This window comes from Pinus tabuliformis, chromosome X, assembly GCF_031772625.1.
Source record: "Pinus tabuliformis cultivar Carrire ecotype Pingquan chromosome X, CPIR1, whole genome shotgun sequence".
Classification (NCBI taxonomy): Eukaryota; Viridiplantae; Streptophyta; class Pinopsida; order Pinales; family Pinaceae; genus Pinus; species Pinus tabuliformis.
In genome coordinates this window covers 535,397,912-535,424,337 of record NC_142308.1, presented here as the reverse complement: position 1 = coordinate 535,424,337, position 26,426 = coordinate 535,397,912, and the positions used below count along the sequence as shown (strand labels likewise).

General features: G+C 36.8%; 1 protein-coding gene across 1 annotated transcript; it reads right to left on the bottom strand.

Annotated features, from left to right (window-relative positions):
* Nucleotides 1–1,449: 1,449 nt before the first annotated feature.
* On the bottom strand, nt 1,450–3,204 carry LOC149141094 (F-box protein At5g03100-like). The gene is made up of 2 exons (XM_089451150.1): nt 2,140–3,204; nt 1,450–1,841 (listed from the first exon to the last, which is right to left on the bottom strand). The coding sequence occupies exons 1-2, from the start codon at nt 3,202–3,204 to the stop codon at nt 1,617–1,619; spliced, it is 1,290 nt and encodes a 429-aa protein (XP_089307276.1). The 3' UTR covers nt 1,450–1,616.
* Nucleotides 3,205–26,426: the final 23,222 nt, after the last annotated feature.

Sequence of the window (26,426 nt, the reverse complement as noted above, 5' to 3'; positions counted from 1 at the left end):
TTTTGTGAATCTCTATAGCAGAGGTGGCAACCAAACCTAGATCATATTCTAAGAGTGGAAACGTATTTTCGTTATTTTGTGGATGAAGAAGACAATGAGTTTCTAAAGGAGGAAATTTAAATGGAGGAGCTTGGATCCACCATTAATAGCTTCCAAAAGGGAAAATTTCCTAGGTTGGATGGGCTTCCTAATGAATTCCATATTGGCTACTTAAAATTTATTGGAGAGAACCCCGTGGAAGGGGGTGGAAGGGGTGGAATAATGGAGATCAAGAGTGACTATTTTAGCTCCTTTAAACACTAATTTCATTTCCTTTATCTCAAAGGAAGATAACCCCTCCTCCATTGATCACTCTAGACTTGTCTTTCTGGGCAACTCCATATACAAGATCATACCTGAAATCATAGCCTAGTTCCTAAAACAATGCTTTCGAACAACATCTCACTTAAATAATTTGGGTTCCTCAAGGGTCATCAAATACATGATGGGATTGGTCTAGTTGAAGAGGGACTCCACATTATTGATAGTGACAATCACAAGGGAATTGTCTAAATGTGGATTTATCAAGGAAGGCATTCTATAGGGAAAATTGGTTATATATAAGACTTCTTCTACTCCATTTTGGCTTTCACCAGTTGTTTGTAGCTTGGATCTTTGGTTTAACTCCTTAGCATGTTTTGCACTCATTATGAACATTGCAACTTCCCCTATTTTCAATGTAAGTCAAGGGTTATGACAAGGATTGCTTGTTTATACTCCACTCTTCTAGCTGGTGGTAGAATGTCTCAATAAAATTATAAAGGGTGCCCTTTCTCATCCCCTCTTCAAAGGAATTCCTTTGGGAAATAAATGGACAATTTAACATTTTCTTTTTATGAATGATACTGTCATCTTATGTGAAGGATCATTTAGAGTTCTATATGCCTTAAACTTAGGTCTAGATGCTTTTAGTGAGGCTATAGGAATGGTAATTAATGAATCAAAATCATCAATTTTCTTTTACTATATGGAAGAACATGACAATATCCAATCCACAATGCTTTTCAATATCTAAGCTAGGGATATTTCATACAATATTGGGTGCTGCCCCAACCTAAAATCAACCCAGTGATGAATAAAAAAACATTAAAGAGAAAAAAATTTCAAAACTATTCAAAACTCATTAAATATAATCAGGAATGTAAAATATATTAACCCAGAAAACCTTAAAAAATCGAAGTCGTAAAAAATAGAATAATAAATCAAATCAAACCTCCATAATGTCCATGTCTAACACACTTGGGTATATCTAGAATTGCACTCACCAAATTGCTATTCTGATCTAATCATTAAGGTTTTCATAAATAAGTTGCACATTATAAGGAATCAAAACGTTATTTAAAAATCTCTCGCACGTTCATCATCGTATCTAATCAATTACATCAAGGTTTTCATAAATAAGTTGCACATTATAAATCACAAATGTTATTTTAAAAGTCCCTCACGCTTTCCACCGTGAATACATGAAAATAATTGTCTGGTAAATCCAATTTGACCGGAACCAAAAACATTGACAAACAACTATTGTGCAAGTAATATCACAGACGAACAAAAATTTCACGGAGAGGAATCTCCTCTCAGATCGTTCCCTGGTCACGACTTTTCTTCAAAGACTCCCACATTTGGAAAAAATCTTCTGGAGGTTGCGGTTTCACTTCTTTGAGCCCAGGAGCTATTTGAAGAAGGCAACCCAACAAACGAAGTACTCTCGCATCGTATTTGTTGATATCTATCTCTACTAATTGAAGATTAGCAAGTGGGTACGTTGAAGCTGGTGCAATTGGATCTCCTTCTGCATCTTCCTGCGTTACAAAGTATACAAGTCATACATATACCCCAACCTGCACTTTCAACAATAATGACATCTCAACAATAATGGCGACGAAATGAAAAGTGGGAAACAGAATAGGAGTTTCCCGCAATAGAGGATTGTGGGATGGATTGTGGGATTCTGTGATTTATGATTAAAGAAAAACTCTTACGGATAAATCTGAGATGGAAGCGTTTCTAACCCCGACTGAAATTCATCGAAGGAGTTATTCACTTACCAGAATCGACAGAATCCCCTGCTGCGGTTCATCAAAAGAGTTATTCACTTACCAGAATGGGCTGTCCGCGCAGGTGTAATCGCTGAAGGTTAGGAAGCCTCGAGAGCAGGTTCAGCAGAGGCACCGCCATCATTTCTCTCCCATCAGATGCACACCCAAGATGCATGGTAAGCACTTTCAATGACCTAAGCGTACCCATGAATTCAAGAAATCTGTTGACAGACAACTTGCATCCTGCATCCCCACCTGAACTCGACGCCAGCTCAATCAAATTATTTCCACGCTCCATTTCGAATCTGTCGATCCTTGAGGATAGCTCATAAAATCCCATTCCATTCACTGTCAAATCTTCTCCGTACGTGACTGCCTTCAGAGTTTGAAGTTTAGGGCAATTTACTGTCAATCCTCCCTCCCAAAAATCATGTAGAACTAAATCTGTAAGGCTGTGAGATAAAATGACAGGCCTGTTCAGGCCAGAACATATAAACAAATTCAGCTTACGAAGAAGTGGACAATGCAAAAGAAATCGTGCTAAGATGTCGTCTGTCATTTCGATATCGGTGAAGCTGCACTCAGTGAGATGCTGGAATCCCGCGAAATCAGTTGGAAAAGTAGTGAGAATACATTTGTTGAGTGTGAGATTAGTGAGACGACTGCATAAGAAAAGGGAGGGCGGCAGGGTTTGCTTTTGGTAGCAATATTCGAGAGAGAGATGTTCCACGTTCTTCTTGGCAACCCACCGCATCCATTCCGACACGCTTTGCTGTGTAAACTGCCAAGGGTTAACAAAGATTTCAGGAATCCACATAGAGAGTTTAGGACCCCACATACTGTGAATGTCTGCGGTGAGTGTAAAGGACTTCAGATCCGATGAATGGAACCGCAATACGTCGAATATTCTATTTTCCACAGTTGACAAATCATATGTGGTAGGCGCTTGATTCGGTGATGAGACACGATAGGGAGAGAGGATGAGATGGGGTATTTCTCTGTAAAGGAATCTCCAGCGACGAGAGAGGACAGAGCATTTGATGGCATCTATAATGGTGAGCTTAGAGAGGACGAGGGAAAGGACATCGTCGGGCAGTGCAGACAATCTATCGAGAGCCATTGCCATCACTATAAAAATGGGCCAAAGATTGCTCTTCCCTCCCACGGACGGAATACAGCGCGATTGGATTGAACAAGTGCTGCAGTTAGAAAGCTGAGCGAGAACCTAAATTGAAAATGGTAAGAAATGAAACAAATATTTATAAGACTTCCAAACATCTGCATAGGTTACTAGGTTTAGATTGGGGTATCTAGGTTTTTTTTATGTCATAAACTATGGGGCCATTACATCATTTTTGGTGTAGTTTTTCCCATTTAATTTTTTTTTTTTTTTTAATTATTATTATTATTATTATTTTGTTTTAGGGGCTGTCATAATGGGATGTTATTCTCTTTACAAATTTTCAAATTTATGGAGAGACATTTCTGGTCACTAGTAGGCTCTAGGTTATTATTATTACCATGGGTCTTGTCCTATGAGAATTAAATCAATATGAGAATTAAATCAATTAATAAGGACAATAAATTTATTCATTTTATTGAAAGGGTTTTCATAACTAGAAAAAGAGAAGTCAAACTTATAGAAGATATAACTTTTTTCACCTAAATATGACACTAAAATTTTGTGCAAGATTGTGATTTTTTTTTTCTTTAACATATGTTTTTGAATGCATGAAGGCACTTAGCACCATTAAAAACTTCTAGGGCATTCACATTGTATAAATTAAACTACTTAAACTCGAATTTTGGTTATAATTAACCAAAAGAAATGCCTTGAGAAAAGTCATTTCTTTTTTTTGCTGACTAGCGGGGTCCAATCCCACCAGCTACCACTATAACCTCTATGAGGAACCATCGAATCCCACCAGCTCCCACCAGCTACCACTATAACCTCATCCCACTATAACCTCATCCTACCAGCTACCACTATAACCTCTATGAGGAACCACGCCCGCAAGGACAACCCTCGGGTAAGACGAGACTCGAACTTGTGACTTGCACAACAGCACAAACGATCGCCACGAGACCAAACCTTTGCGAGCTTGAGAAAAGTCATTTCATCATTACACCACTATAAAATATTTTACAAAAATAATATAAAACTTTAAATTAGTTTGGTCATCATAGAATTACTTATTAAATTAATAAATAAAGTGATACTTTTAACCTTTTTTTCGAATCAATTTTACCAAAACCCCTTACATTTTTTTTAACAATCATAAATTTCATCCCTTATTTTTTGTGATTTGAAAATTAAATATATTTATTAAAATATTTATATACTTAATATTTAATAAATATAAATAATAAATATAGTAAATTTTATTTTTTGATGATGATGATGGTGGTGGTTAACGTCCGCTGAGACCAAATAATGATCTATCGGACCTAAAAAGACAAATTATTTATTTTGATTTAAGATTTTATTCCTATGCTCAAAAAGCTTGGAGAGAAGCCTCCCGAGCTCACTATAATTTTGGCATTGCAAAAGGCTAGGAAGGTCAGTATTGTAACAAAGGTTGTGAAATTGAGATCTAATGTGGTTGTATGCAGGGCACTCTAAGAGGAAGTGGTTTTCATCCTCGATGCTCCCATTCTTACAAATATGGCAGATCCTTTCCATCCATGGTGTTTTAGGAACTACCCAGCGGCCAGTTTCGCTATGGAGCTCATGAGAATTCGTTCTAATCTTTGCTATATTAATTTTCTTTTTTGAGCTAGTTAGAATAGAGAGATACTTTTGATCTTCAAGGGTGGGGTTGATGACCTTCTTATAATAACTTAATTTTCTTTTAGACGCTAAATCTTTCTCACACCACAATTTTTCTTTGAACTTAGAAGTAACAATATCTTTAATGTTATTTATGTTTTGCAAAGCATCATTCTCATTGATCTCCCAATAGTTTAACCAGGCCCTTGTGTCCTTATGCCATCCTCGGTTAAGCCTTAGGTGATTTTGGCTGGAATTTAAAGCTAGCTTAGGAAGTCTATGATTGTCTATGTTATTGAGCTTGTGCTTGTACATCAGAAACCTGAGCATAGCTAGGCTCTCAATAGAAGAAAGACCTGCTTCTATAAGGAGAATAGGATAGGGTGTGTTACTTTTAATTTTCAGGTTGTAAGTTATAAAACGCTTCTGGATTTGCTCAATCTTCCTCCATGATTCTCTGGAGATGCTGCAGCCCCAAACTTCACAGCCATATAAGATAACAGGAGTGACTAAAGTTTCAAAGAGGAACTTCTTTTTATCCCACATTACGAGGTTTGCTGTTTTACAGTTATTTTGAAGACCAAAATAAGCTTTCCATCCCCCATTGATCCTTTTCTCAATGCTATGGTTCCAGTTGAGCTTGTGATGGATATCAATTCCTAGGTACTTGTAAGAATACACTTCCTCCAAGTTATTATTGTCATGCGTAAAATTAGCGCAAGTGTCCTTCTTAGATTTGATAATCATAACTTTTGTTTTGTCTGTATTAACAGTCATACCCATGGTAGAGCAGAAATCCTTAAGAATCTTGAGTTGCTTATCAAGATCAGAAGGGCACCTTGCCAGAAGAACAATATCGTCAGCATAGAGAAGAAGGATAATGACTATCCCAGCTAAGATTGTGCCACCACATCCTGCTTCTTCTAAATAACCTTCGAGCTTATCTATGTAAATGCCAAATAGGGTAGGGGAGAGGGGGCAACCTTGTTTAACTCCGATGTTACACTTAATATCTTTTGACCACCCCTCATTGTTCTTTAGCTTGGCAATTACATTCTCGTATAGCCTTATAGCAGCAGCTCTTAACTCAAGAGGAACCTTTAGCTCTTCTAACCTATTCCAAAGGTTGTATCTAGGAACTGTATCGAAAGCCTTTCTAAAGTCTACAAAGCAGCAGAATAAATTGGATTTATCATTACGGCATTCCTCCGCAATGATCCTTAGCGTAATAAGGTGGTCTGTTGTTGAGTGATGCCTTCTAAAACCTGCTTGGCCTTTAGCCCGCTTACCTTCACTTTCAAGCCATATGCTTAACTTTTTTTCCAGAATACTACCATATAATTTGGCTAAGAGAGGGCTGATCATAATTGTTCGATAATTAGAGGGGTTATTTGTATCTCCACTTTTAAAAATAGGGATAATGAGGCTCTCAGTCCAAGGTTTAGGGAACCCTTGCTTAAAAGCTTGATTGAAAAGCTTGTGGATGTGGGGGATGAGGATAGGGCCTCCAATTTTTAAGATTTCTACCTGGTAACCTTCAATGTCCTTAGCTTTCCCATTCGCGAGGCGATTAACCCCAAACTTAATGTCTTCTAAAGAGAAGACTTCTTTCGTTGTGAGCAGGGTTTCCAAATTATCCGTGACATTAGGAGATTCATAAAGCTTTTTAAGATAAGAATTCCAATCGTGAAGAGTGATTTTATTATTATCCTTAGTCTTCCTAGTCAGAATCTGCCTCCAAAATTTCTTAGGAGCTACCTTAGAGAGGTGTAAGAGATTCTCCTGTCTTTGACGATTGTACTGCCTCTTTTTCCTTTTAATTAGGGTTTTGTATATTCTTATCTTGTCCATTTTAAGAGAATCATCAACAGCTTCCTTAATTGCTCTCCTCGCATTTTTACAATCTTTGTCATACCAAGGATTGGTTTTGCTATTTCTTTTATTATTAGAGACTTCAATTGAGAACTTTTTAATAAAATATGAGAGGGTTGTAGTAAAATTATGATATAGGTCTTCTATGTTATCTATACTAGATAAAGGAGGCAAATTAGTTTTTAATTCATTTAGAAAGAGGTCCTTTTTATTTTTATCAAATATTAAGTTCTTTTGGTTGTAAGTATTATTTTCTATGGGAACTCTATGCATGACAAAATTGAGGGTTATAAGTAAAGGCCTATGATCGGAGTCAGGCTCGTGGTCGTTTAAGATGTCAAAGTTTATCATTTCGTTGTATAAAGGAAGATCAGAAATAACGTAGTCTACCACGCTGCTACCAAGTCCATGGATGCAGGTCATCTTGCTGGAATTGGGCCACTTTTTTAGACCGTTGCAAATTATGAGATCCTGAGCACTATAGAGCTTGACAAGCTCTGACCCAAACAAATTTTCCCCGAGGTCTTCAGAGCTCCTTTTGTACCTACTAGCCAGGGTAGGGTCTTCGTCTAACCAAAGAGGATTAGGGTTGGAATGATTGCTTAAAATAATAGCTTGGTTGCTTGAAGTTCGGGCATTGAAGTCACCTATTAAAAGGATATTACCATCATTCCTTAGGCTAGAAATATCGTTCTCTAAACTATTGTAAGGGTTAGTTTTATCTAGATTCTTCTTCTTATAGAAGTTAGAATTAATGGGGGGGAAATAACATATTGCTATGTAGAATTTTTTATTGTTAATGTCTCTGATCTCTATCCAACTAAATTGGTTGTAAGGGTCGTTTTTATAAAGCCTAACATAGGGGGAGATGTTCTTCTTAATGTAACAAGCTATTCCCCCAATGCCTCTACGGGAGGATCGCTTGTTCCATGTAAACCATAGCGTAAAGCCATCTATGTTAGGGACCTTAGATTCTTCGTGCTCCCAAGTTTCAACAAGAAAAATAATATCAACATCATTTGAAATCCAACTTAGCTTGGGGCCTTTGTTCCATGGGAAGCCCCGGCAGTTCCAAGAAAGGATCCGGAGCATGTTTGATTGCTATTGATTACTATCTTTTTGGTTTTTGTCTCGAATAAAGGCTTTTCTATTCCTGATTATTGCCCATTTTCCTTCCTTTCTAGCTTCTTTTACCTTTTGTACCTCCTTTCTTAATTCTGCTTGATCTTCTGGAATGAGATCTTCATTTATGAATATTCCCGTTCCTTTTAGACTTGAGGTTTTACTAAGTATGTTGTGTTTATGATCAGTAGAGCTCACCTTTATGCGGATTAATCTTCCTTTATTCTCGGTTAATTTCCCCAACCTTGTTGCTTCTGTGAGACATACTGTTTCAATTTGTAATCTATTATGTAATTCTGTCTGGACTAAGGCTAAAGTATCCTCATCTTCTTCCTCTTTTAAACCAAAGATTATAAGGTTTAAGGTCCTTTTGTTACGTTCGTGGTCTAATTCTATTAATTTTTTCATTTCATCTTTAATTGGTTTAATATCTAACTTATCTACCACACTATTTAGAGTGAGGTGGCTATTAGCTTTTTCTTCTAATTCTTTAATCATGTCTTTCATTTTAAGACCCTCTAAGGTATCAGCGTCTCCTTGCTGGGATGGTTGGTTAGTATCTTGGTTTTGTTTTTCTATAACATGCAATCTAGTCTCCATTGCCTCCATTTTATTCTCCAGTAGTTCTATTTTATTTTCTATTTGTTTCTGGATAGTGTTTTCAAGAGATGCAAATTTGTTTTCCAGCACAGCTTCTAACTCTTTTTGTAACTTGGCTTCTCTTTCTTCTCTGCGTTTCTCTAAAGACTCTATATACTCACAGAGGCCTTGTAGAGTAACTGTGCTAGGTCTGCCCTTGGTAATCTTTGGTAACTGTGGTGAAGTATTCATACTTGAAATTATATGAGAAAATATGTATTAAAAAGAGAAAGATAAGGAATGTGTGTACCTGATATCCGAACCTGATGTGCGAGCCAAGATCTCCAAGCTTTGGATTGCGAGCTTTAAAACCAAGAGACTGTTTATATATCGTCGAGATGAGACTGTTTATATATCTTCCGAGCCTGCTTATATATCACCGAGACTGTTCATATATCACCGAAACTGTGTATATCGCGAGACTGTTTATATATTACCGAGACTGTTTCGCGAGACTATATGCGAGCCTCAAAACTGATCATAGAAGATTATGGTCTTATATTGCAGAGGATCATCGAAGATGCGGGCCTCAGAATCAGGTTCAAATGCAGAAGAATATATGCAAGCCAGTGACTTAAATGTGAGCCTCTGCCTTGGTCTTATATGCGAGCTTCTGCCTCTTGTTTATATGCGAGCCTCAGAACTGATCATATGGTCTTATATTGTTAGTCGAACCCGCAGAAGTTTATAGACAATGCACTGTTCCGCTGTTTAGATCACCGAAGCCGGGAAAATATATAACACCGAAGCGAGACATAAAACTGCGAGACTTTATATAAATGCGAACAGCGGATATATATTCGACACAGTTCAATAGATATGCGAGAATGCCACAGAGCCGAGTTCATGCGAGTATATGCGAGAGTTTATATGGTTAGTCGAACCCGCAGAAGTTTATATACAATGCACTGTTCTGAACATCGGATATATATTCGACACAGTTCAATAGATATGCGAGAATGCGAGAATGCCGCAGAGCCGAGTTCATGCGAGTATATGCGAGAGTTTATATGGTTAGTCGAACCTGCAGAAGTTTATATACAATGCACTGTTCCGAACAGCGGATATATATTCGACACAGTTCAATAGTTCAATATAACACCGAAGCGAGACTTTATAAAACTGCGAGACTTTATATAAATACGAACATCGGATATATATTCGACACAGTTCAATAGATATGCGAGAATGCACTATTCCGCTGTTTAGATCACCGAAGCCGGGAAAATATATAACACCGAAGCGAGACTATAAAACTGCGAGACTTTATATAAATGCGAACATCGGATATATATTCGACACAGTTCAATAGATATGCGAGAATGCCGCAGAGCCGAGTTCATGCGAGTATATGCGAGAGTTTATATGGTTAGTCGAACCCGCAGAAGATTATATACAATGCACTGTACCGAACATCGGATATATATTCGACACAGTTCAATAGATATGCGAGAATGCCGCAGAGCCGAGTTCATGCGAGTATATGCGAGAGTTTATAAAAACCTACTTATATATTATTAAGTTAATATTTATTTTTAGAATAAAACATTTTATATCTAATTTATCTTTATTAATTTTTTTAATCATTATTATTATTCAAAATATATTTTACCAATATAAAATAATGTAGTCTAAAGAGGCGACAAATTAGTCCATAAAATAATTGAAATTCTCTCAAGATTATAATCAAAATTCGGCAATTTTTTTAAAAAATCTTAGTATAGCTCTCAAATATCACGATTTTGGGTGGAGTAGGGTTTCTTAATGGTCATGAATCCATTTCCATCATCAACTAATTTATTCAAACACTCCAACTTTATGAATTTTTTATTTTTTTTACTAGTCGGTAAGAAATCTATTGTCCAAGTGAATTTGTGGTGTCACTCAACATTATGATTTTTTTTATTTTTTATTTTTACAAGAATTCGGTAAGAAATCTATTGTCCAGGTGAATTTGTGGTGTTAGTAGAGTAGGCCATATAAAATTAACACTTAATTAAAATATAATCAAGAATTTTTTTAGGGTAAATATTCTATTTCCTTCTAAATTGGAATATACATGGATATACTAAATATACTAGGTGAGTCTTTCAATGAGGAAACATAACCATAAAGAGGCATAACAAAGCATTATTAATAAAAAAATAAATAGATGAAATATATACTAATAAATGGACCAAATTGCCTAGGAGAATGAACTAGATAGTCATAATGAAAATCAACGAGAGCATAAGAATACTAAGCTAAGGGATCACAGTTGGTATTCAGTGTTGCCAAGAGTGCTACCTATTGGGGAGGAAGGCAACGATGTTGGTCACAATAGCCCAAGCATTGGTCGATGTCCCTCAAGTGATGATGAAGGTGTTCCAAAGTGTGTACGATGTCATATTGTTCCTCGAAGTGGTCCATTAAAATTATTGTTGAGAAATAGAAACAAGAAATTCAAGTTTAATTTGTCCTTGAATTAAACTCGAAATTAAATTTGAATTCTATTCTCATAGCAAATTAAAATATTTAAATTAAGTTTATTAAACTTACTTAACTTAGGAAATTCGAGTTGGAAGTATTTATTTCCTCATGTGTATGTTGTCCCTACTTTATGGGAGTCCAGTGTGTGTTAATTGTGAGTTGTAAAATAGAAGGCCGAGTTTCATTAGCCACTTCAGTTAAATTAGTTCTTAAACTCATTGAGAGAACTAATAGTGAGTTAATAGTCGGTGGTGTCACTAATGAACTCCACGAGTGCTACCCTAGTTAATTGAATATTTACTCATCAGAAACTCATGATTGTCGATTATGAGAAAGAACCAGTTGACACTAGAGTATAGGAACAATGTACTACTTGTTTTAGTTTTTCTAAGTTGCACTGATAGTTCATGCATTAAGGAACTGATCCTTAAGGGATTGCGTAGTGTTTAGAGGTTTTATTTCCCTTCAAATACAATCTATCCTCCATAGGAATTACACATTGGAATAGAGACTTTGGGATCTTGTGAAGAGGTTAAGCTTTGGCCTTGAGCTTTCTTACGAGTTGGAGATTGCATTTGCTGAGTGTTGGGACTATTCTAGAGAGAACAATCATTTTAATTTCATTTTGATTTTATGGATTAACACAAAATAGATAGTGGAATTTTACCCGGACTCACCAAAAACTTGGTATCTATTTCCATGCTTGAGGATAGAGGTTATGATGTGATGTTTCTGAAAGGAAAGGCATTCCTTCGACAAATATCCACGGGACAAGTAAAGAAGATAGGGATTTGAGTTCAAAATCTCAATAATATAGAGGTAGAGGATTGTGCTGCTTTGAGTTTAAAAGTGGAAAATATGTTGCGTCGAGAAGTCAGTGAGTTGTGGCATAAACAATTGGGCCACTTGCATCATGGAGCTTTGAATATATTGTAGCAAATCTCTACTGGTCTTCCCAAAGGTACGCTTGAGCAATTTGATACATGCAAGGGTTGTACTTTGGGAAAAGACACCAAGTGCTCCGTTAGGGAGAGAGACAGTCAAGCATAGTCTATTCTAGAGAGAGTCCATTCAGTTGTGTGTAGACCATTCTCGACAGCTTCCATGGCCAAACACATGTATTATGTTATATTTTTTTATGACTATTCTCATAAATGTTGGGTATATTTTATGCAGAAAAAGGATCAAACTTTCATAATGTTTTTTCAGTTCAAAGCATTAGTAGAGAAAGAGTTTGGAAAGAAGGTTAAAGCTCTACGGAGTGATGACGGTGGTGAGTACGTATACAATGAGTTTAATAACTTATATGCAGTGGAAGGGATTAAAACAAGAGTTAACGAAACCCAATAACCCTCAACAAAATGGGGTTTCCAAGAGGAATAATAGGAGCATAGTAGGGGCAACATGGGCAATGTTACATGATCAAGGCCTACCACTACACTTGTGGCTTGAGGCATGAAACATAACAATTTATGTTCAGAACCATAGCACACATCAGATACTTGAGATGAAGACACTAAAGCAGGCTTATTCCCGTAAGAGACTAGATGTTGGTCAGTTAAGAATTTTTGGGTCATCAATTTATTGCCATGTGACAAAAGATGCACGAAAGAAGCTTGAGCCAACAATAGAGTCAGGGATCTTTGTGGGGTACACTAATACACCCCACAACTATCAAGTGTACATGTTGCCCAGTTAGATGACAATAGTTCACAAAGATATATGGTTTTATTAGGAGAAGGCCATGCAAGTATCCCTTTAGAGGGACATTGAGCTACATGCATATGAGGAAATTTTGGTTCCTAACATTGAGGGGCCTCAGATTGATGTCAAGAAGCCACATGCATAGGTTCAGAGAGTGGAGAGATCCACTCAAGCAAAGCCTTCTAGAGAGGGAAGAAAGCACACTAGAGAGGCTAACAAATTGTTGGATGATGGATGGGAAATTGTGGGAGCATCCTCTTCTTAGTGCAGATAGAGGAGGTCACCAGAGTGCTACACTCGATACATGGTACATTATGGGTGCATGTGTTGTGATAGAGTTATTGCTATTGGGAAGCCCCTTCTTGTGTCATACAAGCTAACTCCTCCTCGATGGCACATCGGATTAGGTCAAAAACATGGCAATTAGTTCCTGAAACGAGTGGACATGTGTGCCACGAAGAGGCTTGTTTTTTATAGTAGGAAACCCCTTTATGGATGCATGCTCACTAATGGGGCACATCATAAGCCTAGAAAAGGATACTAATAGTCGATAAGATGAGTGGATAAGTGATGGAATCGTTGGGATATGCCTTGTAAGGAGTGGAGTGGACCCAACTAGAGAGAGTCAAATAATAAAAAAGTTACAACCAAGGAAGGAAATCAACTTGTCATAGAGAAGTAGTAAGAGCATGATGTTGGATGATGGAAAATGGTAAATTTACTAAGGAATCCTACAAAAGAAGACAAAAACCTGACATAGAAGAACTAACTGATGAATATAGATCTTTAGGAGAAGACAGGGAGGAGTGCAAAGATTCAAGCGCAAACTAGGAGGAATACAAAGGGTGATGGAAAAAATGCAAGCTAAAGAGGTGAGTGTAGGATATCTAATATGATTAGGAGAAATCAAACAAAGAAAATAATGGAAACCATATAATATCAAATCGACAACCACTATAGTAGTAGTGCCACAATGGTCAGTTTCTAATACATAGTAATTAGTTATGGAAACCATATGCTATCAAATCGACAACCACTATAGTGGTCTAATGCCATAGTAACAAGTTTCATGCTCACTTGCAATCACACTTACTGAGATGTGAAAGGGAAAAATAAAAACTCATTCAAACATCCAGGAAGCAAAATGGAAGGTGCCACTAGAACTTTCGATGAGGAGGGGAACTTGGTTATTTTTTATGCAAAAAAATAGAGCTTGAATTTTAGAGGTGGGCCTGGCTTAAGCTCATAGAAGTGGACCGTAAAAATCCCCAAGTTCTTTCTAACCAGATCTGAGGTGGGAATTTCAGGAAAATGGAACAAGTACCCCATAGCTTCAAATGAGAGAATTAACACGGGGAGGAGGAAAATGGATACAATTGTATTGAAACTAGTCACTAAAGAAGTAGGGATGTGATAGTCCTAACACTGCGGTCACATATCAATGATGTTGTATTACACGGGCTTGGGACAGAGGAGATTACATGCATCTCAGCTCAAGCGAGATCCCAAGAGGGTTTCTATCATAAAAATTATTACCACCACATCCCCTCACATCCACTAGCCAGTTGGGTAGGTTGAATGATGGAAGCCCCCTCACACCCCAACCTCCCTTTTGGTTAAAAATAAATACTAACTAAAATAATAATAAAATTTCATGCATGAGGCATAAATGGGTTAACTGGCATGGGGTTTAGTATCAACTTGGTCCCAGGTTCAAACTCTATGTGGAGGGGTTGAGAATGGAAGCCACTTTCAGGGAATTAAAAACTATCCCAAGCGGCATCCAAGCTGGGTAGAGCTTCATACATTGTTGGTGACAAACATCCTATTATGGGTTGTTCATTCTTCTTCCATCCAATAAGTAGGATGGTTCTGGCCTAGGTTCAACCGAGTCACAAAAAAACCATGATGTCACATCCATTAAAATGTAATATATTTTTTATTTTTTTTCACTTCAATTTCTTATATTGTAATTATGTTTTCATTAATAAAAATGAAAATTTCATAATATGCATAACACACAAAACTAAATTTAAATAATAATGATTAATATTGTTAACAACATTAACATGTAATTAGAAATAATTTTTTTCTTATAGATATAGAGATGTGAAATATATACAAAATATAAATAATAGTTATAAACTAAGATACATTTTATTATAAAAAATTAAATAATGATTGTTATTCATAATTGGTATACTTAAAGAGAAGCAATGAGTAGAGCTACCAAGAATACAGGAAAACCAAAGTCTATAAAGTTTTGAATCTTCATGGAAGAAACAGGAGGAGGGAGGTATTCTCCCTCCTATCGTAATGTCTTTTTTGAGAGAAGAAAAGGAACCCAAGGTGGATTTTAGGCTCATAGTGATGGGACAGGGAGAATGGACATGGAAACAACTAGGTGGGGTCAAAAAATGTTGCGAAGTAAAAGAACGAAAATTACAAAGCAGTTAACAAAGATTTCTTAGAGAAAGGACTTGGGCCTTCACATCTAGGCCCAAATGGAGCATGTAATCTAAAGTGAAAAGAAGAACCATAAGGTAGTGCTCATGGATCAAAAACCCCAAGCCCACAAAGACCACATGAAAATGTATGCATTCATCTGTAGGTTTATGGAGATTTCGAAAAATGAGAAACTACTAAAAACTTGGATTCAGTATGTCTGGAAACGCAAAGGGAAAGTTGAACTCCATATGGGATCCAAAGCATTATGTACAATTATATTTTTTTATCCTAGAAGACATACATATGGTATTTGAGGGAGGATTTTACTTTATTTCCTCAGTAGTGCTATACATGTTAACCTGGAAGGACAACTTTAGAAGAACAATAAACATTTACATTCATTCTAGTACACATAAAATTATATTTTTTTCCTCTAGATTACTAACCACCAAAGACTCTAGAAGCTATCAATAACTCGATAGGATTCTTTCTGAAGCTATCAGAGGTAACCAAAGAGGGTAAATACACTATGTCTTTTTGGACCTATGTCGAAATTCATATATCAGGTGCCCTCCCAGATGTAGTAAGTCTACAATTCCACAATGAAATCTGGTTGTAGATGATTAGCTATGAGAAAATTCCTTTGTTATGTAAAAGATTCCATAAAAATGAGAATATATTTGGAGAATGGCCTCTTAATGTAAAAAATAGAGCACCCAAGATCTCGTTTAGGCAAGGACTCTGAGGGTTTCAGAAAAGTGGGTACAAATGTTAAAATATGAAGGAAACACCAAGAGAGGCCTTCGAGGAAAACAAGGGAATCTAAGAACTGATATGACGTGTTACCTTATCAAACCCTACGATAGGAAAAAGATATTTTCAAATCGAAAGAACCATAGACACAGGAAATGAGGATGTAGGATCCTTGAACCAATGCAAAAAGCCAGGGGACACTAGGCAAGTCCCAAGTGAAGGAAGGAGATCTAGGCAACCTTGTCTAGTCTCAAAAGTCAAATGTTGACTTGGATATGATTCTAGGTGACGCAGGGAAAAAAAATGCAAATATAAAGGAGATTGTGTAATTATAAGTGTTAGATCATCCACATCTCTTAGAATAGTGGAAGGCAAGAGGAGTGGAATCGATCCCCAAAGAAAAACGATTCTGTACAATATCTTGTCCTCACTAGGGAAGATACTAGACTAAGGGGAACCATGATATTGCATGTTAAATCAAAAGGTTTTGGAGTCAAACTGATCACCCAAAGAATCCACGCTATTAAGAAGGCTCATCAGAAAAGAGGAAGGTAATCCAACATTTCTACCCTCTAGGAGCTCAATTCCCTGTTGATAAACGCAAGTAAGATGAAATCCTGAAACCCTAAGTCCTACCCCTCCTGTGTTCAAATAAAAATTTTTGCATGGAATTTATGAACCTTGAATAGCCAAAGAAAACAAACAATTCTTAATGACAAGATGAAAAAATAAAACCCAAATATCATTTTCATTCAAGAGACTAAGTGCTCAACATATCACTTAAGAATAAGTTGTCGAATTTTTTTGCAGAGATATAACTATGTAGATATTGAAGCTGAGAATGTTGTAGGAGGAATCTTAACCATGTGGAACCCCCAAAAGGTACAACTTATATCCTATGAATCCACTAGGTACTCCTTGTCTTTAGTTATACAATATATTGGTTCTCGTGATCCAATACTATGTACTAATGTGTATGTCCCCCAAATGATGTATGAGAAGCTCAAATTCATCCAATCTTTGGAGAATATCCGAACAAGGTTCCCAATCTGGAAATGGATATTGGTAAGGGATTTTAACATGATCCTCTCCCTAGAGGAAAAGAAAGGAGGAATAAGGGGATCAGATCGTGACTTAGAGAGTTTCAAGAATTTGACTGATAAAATGAAGCTAGTGGACATAGAAGTAACTAGTGGAATGTAAACCTCAAATAATAAAAGAGAGGGAAAAAATTTGGTTGCCTCTCGATTGGATAGATTCTTAGTTCCAATGGATATAATCCTCCAAGGAGTCACTCAAGAAAGAAATATCCTACATTTTGGTGGTTTTGACCACTAATATATCCTTTTAGAGGCCCATATTATGGGAATGCTAACAAATAGAACCTTCAAATTTGAGGGATTCTAGTTGGATCATCCTAACTTTTTGGACAAGATGAAAAAATGGTGGGAGGCGGAGGGAGAAGTGAGATTCTCTAAGATGTTTAAAGTACAAAAAAATTTAAAACAGGTCAAAGATAAGATCAAAATTAGGAATAGGCATGAGTTTGGAAATATCTTCTAGTCCAGAAAGGAAAAAGTAAAAGAAATGGAGGAGCTTCAAATAATTATAGCTTAGCAGGGATATAACATTGAAATTAAGGAATAGGAGCAATCCCTCCAATGGGAATGGGAGGAGAGATGCAAACAAGAGGAAAAATTATGGAAACAAAAACCTCAAGTTCAATGGCTTGAGGAAGGATAAAGGAACACTAATTTATTCCAGAAAACCATAGTATCCCATAGGAATCATAAAAAAATCCTAAAACTGAAGGATAGAGATGGGAACACATGCCATAGCCATCAGGAGATTGAGCATAGTTTTGTTCAATGCTTTTAGGAAATAGCCAAAAAATCCCAAGGCGAGAGATCAACTGGCATCCATAAAATTTTGAAGAATGTCTCAACGATAATTGTGAAGGGGTAGACTGCAAATGTTGTGAGGCCCGTATCCTTGGAGGAGTTGTAAAAAATAGTGTTGGATATTCCAAATGGAAAATCGTCTGGCCAAGATGGTTTTATGATGGATTTATTTAAACCATATTGGGATATTGTATGCCGAGATATTTATGAAGTAGTAGAAGACTCTCATAGATCAAAAATAATTCTTAAGGCCTTGAATTCCAGCCTCATTACTATGATCATAAAATAAAATGAAGAAAACTTCCTAGATCGATATCATCCTATCACTCTTTGTAACATTATATATAAGATCATCTCCAAAGTTATAGTAAATTGATTGAATCCTTTGCTCCCAATTTTTATCTTAGAAGAGCATACATCTTTCATGAGGGGAGAAAAATCCTAGATAATGTAATCCAAGCTCATGAAATTATCCACTCCCTGATGTACCAAAAAAGGAAGGAAAGGTAATGTAACTGGACATAGCTAAAGCTTATGACAAATTGAGTTGGGAATATATGGAGAGAACATTGTAGGCTTTTAATTTTAATAAACATTGTGTCCAATAGGTTATGTCACTAGTCACTGATCAAAGCTTATCAATTATGGTCAATGGAGCCACAACTAGGCCCCTTTCCCCCACAAGGTTCTTCAGAAAGGGAGACCCACTATCTCTTTTTATCTTTATTTTGGAAATGGAGGCACTTAGTAGAACCATTAAATAATAAATTGTTTTATGGGGGATCAAAGGGTTACAACTTGACCCTAAATGTAATCGAACTACCCATTAAGATTTCATGGTTGATAGAATTCTCAATGGTGTGCCCACTGTCAAAGAAGTAAGACCTACAAACAAATACTAGATGACTTCGCCGAAGCTGCAGGTATGGAGATTAACATATCAAAATCAATCATTTGATTTTTTAACACTCACATTATTGTGTAGAGGAATATCATAAATATCCTAGGATTCTAGAGGAAAGCATCACCATCAAGTGATTTGGGAATATCATTGACAGATAAATCTAGCAAAAATTATACCTTGGAAACCCTAATATGTAAATTAGAACATAATGTTAATAGGTGGACTTTCAAATACCTGAATTTCATGGGTGGGTCAATGTGTACAAAAGAGGTACTCAAAGCCATCCTTATGTATTTTCTCTCTGTTTTACCAAGCCCCAAAGGGTTCCTCCAAAGAAAAAGATAAATTGATTGGAATTTCCTTTGGATGGTAGTTGAGGAAAGGAAAATATGGGCCTTGGTAGGATGGGGAAAAATTTGCAAACCAAATCCAAGGGTCGTTCAGGCCTTTAGGATCTCGAGATGGTAAATGAGGCTTGTTGCCTAAATTGTGGTGGATATGGATTAAGGATGTTACACTCCCTTGGGCTTCGTCATCAAGTTTAATGATAAGATGGTTGGCTCAGCCACCTCGACTCTCGCTTGGAAAAATTGAGGGGTAATACAAGGATATTACTTTTGGGGAATACAAAATTTAAAAAAAAAATCCCTATTCCTTAAGGATGCATGGAAAAATGAAGCTACATTAGCCTCGCAAGTGAGAACGGACCTTTAGAAGGAAATGAAGATAGTTGGGAAATGGGAAGTCCACTAGTATTTATATCGAGGGCAGAAAGCCCTAAATGGAGCAATTGGACATCTTTGAGCTTCTACTCAGAGGAACAACTAGTCAAGATTGGTAAAGACCTAGACAATATGCTATAGAGAAGAATGATCTTCTCAGAGGATGAAGACCAGTTAAGGTGGGGAAGGTAAAATGGAGGATAAATTACTCTAAAGGAAGCTTACCCTTACATAAGAGGGCACCAACAAAAAATTATAGACACTGTGTGGAATAAACTTTATTCTATCCCTCATTGGTTGAAAATACAATTGTTCACATGGTTGGTGATGCATAGATATATATTAACTTGGGAAAAACTATGTGAATGAGGTTTTATTGAACCCTCAAGATGAATTATTTGTGAGAAGAAAGAGGAATCCATCAACCACCATCTCAATTAGTGTGATTATACTACTACCTTATGTGACTATGTATCTCTAGTGTTTTTTCAATTGGTCAGATAATGAGACAACATTTGGGAGAAACAAAGCAATTGGCGAGAAAAAATCATGGAAAATGTTTCGGTAAACTGTGTCTAGTGTTTGAGTCCAAGATTTGTGAATTGGGTCATCCTGAAGGAAAGAAACCAATTTAATATTTTAGGGTAAATATTTCCCCTCCATTGTCCTAATTACGCATATCCTGTGACAAATATGAGAAAAAATCCTTAGTATAAATCTTAAAAACATGGAGGACAACAACCCAATGGACTAGGAAAATATAATACTCGAAATTATGGGGTTGAGAAGTTCTCAATATTACCATAATAGGAGGAAGGAACACCAACTCAAGGGGATACAACATCACGGTTTCCACTAGCTCAAGGATTCCTAAAATTAATCCTCTATGGGTCCACAAAAGGAAAGCCCGATTAAGCTAGTGTGGGGGGCCAAGGCATCATAAGACACAATGAAGCAAGGATCCAAAGTATTTAAATAACATTGCTAAATTTCATGTGTTGAAAGAGGGGTTGAACTTCTTGTTCGGGAAAGAATTCACAACATCACCATTCAAGGGGACTTGGTTCTAGTGAGAAGGGTGACGAAGCAACTCTATTGTGGCACCAACATAGGTAAGGTCACAAATCAAGGAAAACTAGGAAATATCATAAATAAAATTCAGGGACATAGCGAGACCATGTGAATCGTTGAGTTCAACCTATTACACATATTAGTGAACAAGTTGGATGATAGGTTGGCTAACAAGGGTTTGAGTGAGACCATATAAATTATGAATGCAAATGGGTATAGGTCCAAGATAGACCATTAAAATTCGATTGTGCTCATCTGGATGAGTTAAACTAGCTTGAGAAAGGTTCACATAGGGAAGAGAATATTGAGGATTTCATAAGCCCCAGAGGGGGAAAATCTTAAGACACGATAAATCATTAACAAAAGTTGAGAACCCAATCCAACATGCAATCTAACATAATATTGATGAAACTAGGTGGCTCTAGGAAAAACCAACCGTGGGGTACATGGATGGTTACTATAGGAAATGTGGTGGATGATGGAGGTACTAACCTCAGTATGATTCCTCCTTCTCTCGTGGTCTCAACAAGAGGCGTTAATACATTCCAAAATAATTGTTAGTGGAAGCAGTTAATGCCTATGTCAAATTTGGAGATGATGAAGAGATACTAGAGGAAAATGAATAGAGTATGTGGGAGGTTGGCACGGATAAATTTGTGTAGTATATCACACTCTAAATGGGAAATAATGGTAGAATTAGGAATGTTTAAGAGTAGTAGAAACTTTGGGGTCTGCACAACAACAACTATTTATTTCCATCTTCGTTTCGCATTTTTTCATAGTGAAACATGGTCGCGAGGAGTTCAAATGACTGAAAAACTTCAAAGAACATTGTTTCGACTTTGGAGGTTCTCTAATCACAACAATATGGGTATTTGTGTGTAGACCTATCATTAGGGTAGGTGTCAAGGAGGCCCATAGAAGGCAATCCCCTATAAGAAAACTAGAATGTAGACAATTTCCTAGGAAGCTAAGCAATCATATCCTAATTTAGTCTCAGAGAAGGGGAAGTGATCCTGGCACTGCTAGAATAGGATTTCAAGAAACAAAGGGCCAACAAATCCGAGGTTCGAGTGGTGGAAGAGATGGACTAGATAATTTATACAAGGCTCACCAAGAGCCATCAAACCTTTTTCCAAAAGATTGTGGATACTGCATGGCGCATGAATATGCTCCTGTAAAAGGTGATTGCTAAGGCTAGCAGAGGCTTGCGAAACCAAGGTCACAGATGTTACATGAGACAATCCCTCATGTGGACAAGAACGATCTCCCTAGATCCTAAATGGAAACTAGAAACAATCGTGACAAATGAACTAACTCTTTCCTTAAGTTAAAATTATCCAAATTACAAGCAGTCTAACTAATGGATATGCCTTTTACTGATTTCACGAAATGCCTCATGAAGTTCCTTGGTTGTGACTTAACATAGTTCTTCAATGCTTTGTAGGATCTGCAAAAATAAACCATAAAAAGGATCAAAAGCACATTTGATATAGTAATTCAAATGGCAGCCTAATGATCAAGGGAAATAGTGATTGAACTTGCCTTAATGAACATAATAAAAAATTACAAACTATTTGTCTTTCACAAAATACAAAATCAATGGGAAAAAGCTGCGCATTTGTTTTAATCAAAAGATAAGAGGAGCCTTACAACCCTCGTCTTGATGCCATGAGGTCCCTCCCAAATTCCTTCAATATCCTCCTTAGATAACAAGCTATCCAATCTCAAACTAACAACATAAGTTCTATTCCCTGAATTCTGACCTCCTTCATCCCTAAACCATCTAGTCCTTTTATAAATCAAAGAGGGGAGATTTCAAATCACCAAGAAGAGGATGAACCTCCTTTAATGAAGGATTAAGTTACCATGAGAAAAGGGATGGAGATGCATCTTATGAGGGTTATACTTCGAATAGTCATCACCTGGAAGCTTTCAGTTGGGAAATATACGACCAACTATGTTTGTAGAATGTAATTTTTATTTTTACTTCCTAGAATTCACTTGTGTGGGTTTATAGTTACAAACATAGTTCAGTTCTACAGTGTTCTCAGAGTCAATTTTGGCGCATACGCAGGACACGCTAGACAAATCGGTGCATGTGGAACTTAACAAGGTTTGATAATTACATGACCTAAATTTCTCATTGACTTTGACATATTTTGAGTTGTTTGACTTCTAAGGGAGCTGGTTTCAACATGTTCATCGATGATAATAATATCCATAAATTGATAAAGTGACATGCTGAAAAATTGACGTGTAATATATTTCCCCCTAAAGTGCAAAGTCTGAAAAATACATTCAAAAGATTGAAGTGCATTATCATCCCAAGGATCAGATTAGCAATTGTCAAAAACCTACAAGGAACATTCAAGAGAACATAACGAAAAATATATATCAAAAAACATCTTTGAGGTAGGCATTCCAAAACTTAGAGTAAAGCAAACTCAATGAACAAGCATGGAAAAGCTAATATCATATGCATGGTAGACACAACATGGACACAACCATCTGTCTACATAATCATGAATATAAAATCTCCTCACAACCTGGATTGGGGAAGCTAGATCAAGGGCCTTGATCTCCATCTCTTGATCCATAGTATGATTCTAACCATGTGGGTTAATGTCTCAAAGTTGGACATGGAAGAAAAAACTTGATTACCAGTCAATGATGTGAACCGTTAACAAGCGTCACAGAAGCCACCAATAATGACAATGGTTCTCAAGGTACTCCTAGTACAATATATGAAGTGCAAATATGTGATTTGAAGTTGGACACTAATAGAATCATTTGATCGAATGCCAATGATGAGAACTTGTCGTCAAAAGAGAAAAACCTACCATTAAGGCATGTACGCTTCAAGGTACTGAAGGCTTCTAAATAAACTTCCCATATGATGAGCTGAAGTTGATAGGAAGTGATTCGTCGTAGGAAATGGTATGAGATGAAACATGATATCAATTTTCGAAAATAGTTACAAGGAGTGACTTAGGGATGGTTGACATGAATGAAGGCTAATATTTTACAAAAGGATTTGAACCAAGGTTGAACTTCTCTTGAACACAAAATGGAATTATAATTATTTGGCACCATTTGACTCAACGATAATACCCAAAACCATGATGACCTTCAACGAGGTTTGATTAAATGTAAGGAAAATGGATTCCCCAATGCGAACATGCATTTGACAGAGTGTCGCGTTTAAGAGCGACATGCTACCTTTTAACTGATGATGTAAAATGGACACCTTCCCGAACATTCCCCTATTGGAAACAATACTGAGAGGGGGGGTGAATCAGTATTATCAAATCAATTTTTTTTCATTTCACAATCAGATTTGTATATGCTACTTCAGTTATGGGAAACTGTGTATATACGCTATTATGTCTAAGGCAACAAACATATATCAGTAAACATATGATTCATTAAATGTTGATCTTTAATCAGTGCATCAGAGCTTCATTAACCATAAGAACAGTAAACAGGTGTAGTAAAAGAGAACAGATCATCACACACATGGATACAAGATATAAGGTGGAAACCCAATGTGGGTGAAAACCACATGCTACAGTTCGTCTGTATATTCTTTTAATAAGAAACATCTTTTTACAATATTTTTGTACTGGTGTAGTCTTATACTAGTACACAGGCTTCTACCTACAGAAGGCTACAACCTTCTCTCGTTGTCCAGCTTCTCCTGGAAGGGAGCTACAACCCCCTTAGCTCTTGTACTAGCTGATGTACTAGTACGTAGGTGTTGACCTACAGAAGGCTACAACCTTCTCTTTCTTCTAGGGACCACATTTCATAAATTTTCAGACTGGATCCATCAATGACAAAAATCAAACATCAAATACATCTACATCAACAAATCTCCTTTGCTTCAATCAAAACTGAATCAAACAATTACTTCTCCAAATGTTGTAACCATAATACATTAACAGTAACCAAAAACCAACCTTGAACCCAAAACACTGCAGTAATAAACAGAAGTAGCTAAAACATATTTCATGAAACGTATGCTATTTCAATATGTAGAACTTGCATGCATATGCTTCCGTATTAAGGCCAACCAACATATATCTTGTTTTGACTTACTTAACCAACGTGTATACGTGCCTTTGCTGTGCCGAACCTGCATACAGATCTATAAAAGATCATTTACCCTTTTCACTTATTCAGACATCAGTTATACCCAGATTATCAGATTTATAGATCAACTCATGCACCAAATATAACATATCAAAATCACACAAAGATACTACTATTCAAGCCTTAAAATCTTGACCCAACAATAGAACTTATGCTTCTTCTAGCCCTCAGGTTCCTCCTTGGTTCAGATCTAGCTATGCACCATAACCCAATTCTAGATCTTGCTCTCCATAAGATATTCAATGCTTTCATGAATCCCTTTGGCTAATGATATCCTTCCCCTTTTATAGTCATAGGCCTTACTCAATACCATGGTCCAAAACCATCAAGGACTAATTACCATTGACCAAAAATAAGTTTTCCCACATGTACACACTTTTCCTTGCATGAAAGTGTGTGCATACATATACGCGCCTTTTGATCATCAAACCCGCATGTATATGTGACTTGCTTAAGAGGAACCTGCATATATCTCTTCCTCTTTCATTTCGAGAGCCTAAACTGTGATCTATCATTTGAGTGAGTTGACGTCAAGGACAACACTTATGTCATAGCTTCAAACTTGCGCCATAATTCCGACAATGTCCCTGTTTGGACTTGATGGCAACCCCAAGTCACTCAAATTCATTATCCCCTTTTGTCATCAAGTGCAAAGGGTTATGATCCCTCTAAGTACATGTTAAAATCTCTGCTCTGTTACGCTGTCCATGCTCCCCCTAACTGTAGGCAAGGTTTGCAAGAAGATGTTCTATGAGAAGAAACATGACTTTATACATCATAAATGACCTTCCTATCACCAAAGACTCATACATACATCCATCTCCCAACCAAGTGGGGATATACCAATATTGACTAATCCATCCAACCAAGTGGGGATACACCAAAGGTTTACACATGATAAAACAAGAACATTACATCATCCATCCTAGGCATAGTGGGGAAACCAAAACAGCTCATTACATGACCTTCATACGAAAAGAAATACATGACATAGAGATGAAATATCTACAACAAGACTATGATAGTCATCAACGACTATCATCAGCAACATCTGTCAATCATCATTCAGACCAACAACCATGTTCTCCTTTTGCACCTATTCCATCTGAAACCAAAAACATTGTGAACTTGAACCAAAATCTTCTAAGATAGTGCCATCAATGCATTATTAGAAGTATATATGCTCCCCCTAAACCTGTGCCAGAAGGTCTATGTCAGACCCATATCAGACTCTTTTCATCCTAAGCCTGGCCCACTGTTTGTCTTCAAACCAACATATACGTGACTGTATTGACATAAACCGTCATAGATTCTCCTCATTAAACTCGCGTACAACCACTTTTCTTTGAAGCATACAAGTTTCAACAACAAGATGATGCATCAACTACTCCCAGCTTCTATCTAAGGTATTCAAATGTCTCCTTGGGTAGTGGTTTGGTGAGTATATCAGCAACTTGTTCCTTGGAGGGAACATACTCCAATTTGACCTTTTGTTCAAGCACTTGTTCTCAGAGAAAATGATATTTGATACGTATGTGGTTGGGATTTGAATGCATGACAAGATTCTTTGAAATACTGGTTTCACTTGTATTATCACATAAAATAGAGATAAGTGGAGTACAAGTGATTTGAAAATCTTGCAAAGTTTGCATCATCCAAAGGAGTTGTGTGCAGCAAGATGCAGCAGCCACATATTCCGCTTCAGTTGTAGATAAAGCAATTGAACTTTGTTTCTTGTTGAACCAAGATACTAATATGGAACCCATAAAGAATGCACCTCCACTAGTGCTTTTTCTGTCATCCATCCTTCTTGCCCAA

Excerpts from the sequence above, each read along its gene's own strand:
- LOC149141094 (XM_089451150.1), bottom strand. The coding sequence starts at position 3,204 with ATGGCAATGGCTCTCGATAGATTGTCTGCACTGCCCGACGATGTCCTT. Across the intron at positions 1,842-2,139 it reads TGCGCGGACAGCCCATTCTG|GAAGATGCAGAAGGAGATCC; the intron begins GTAAGTGAATAA and ends TTTGTAACGCAG.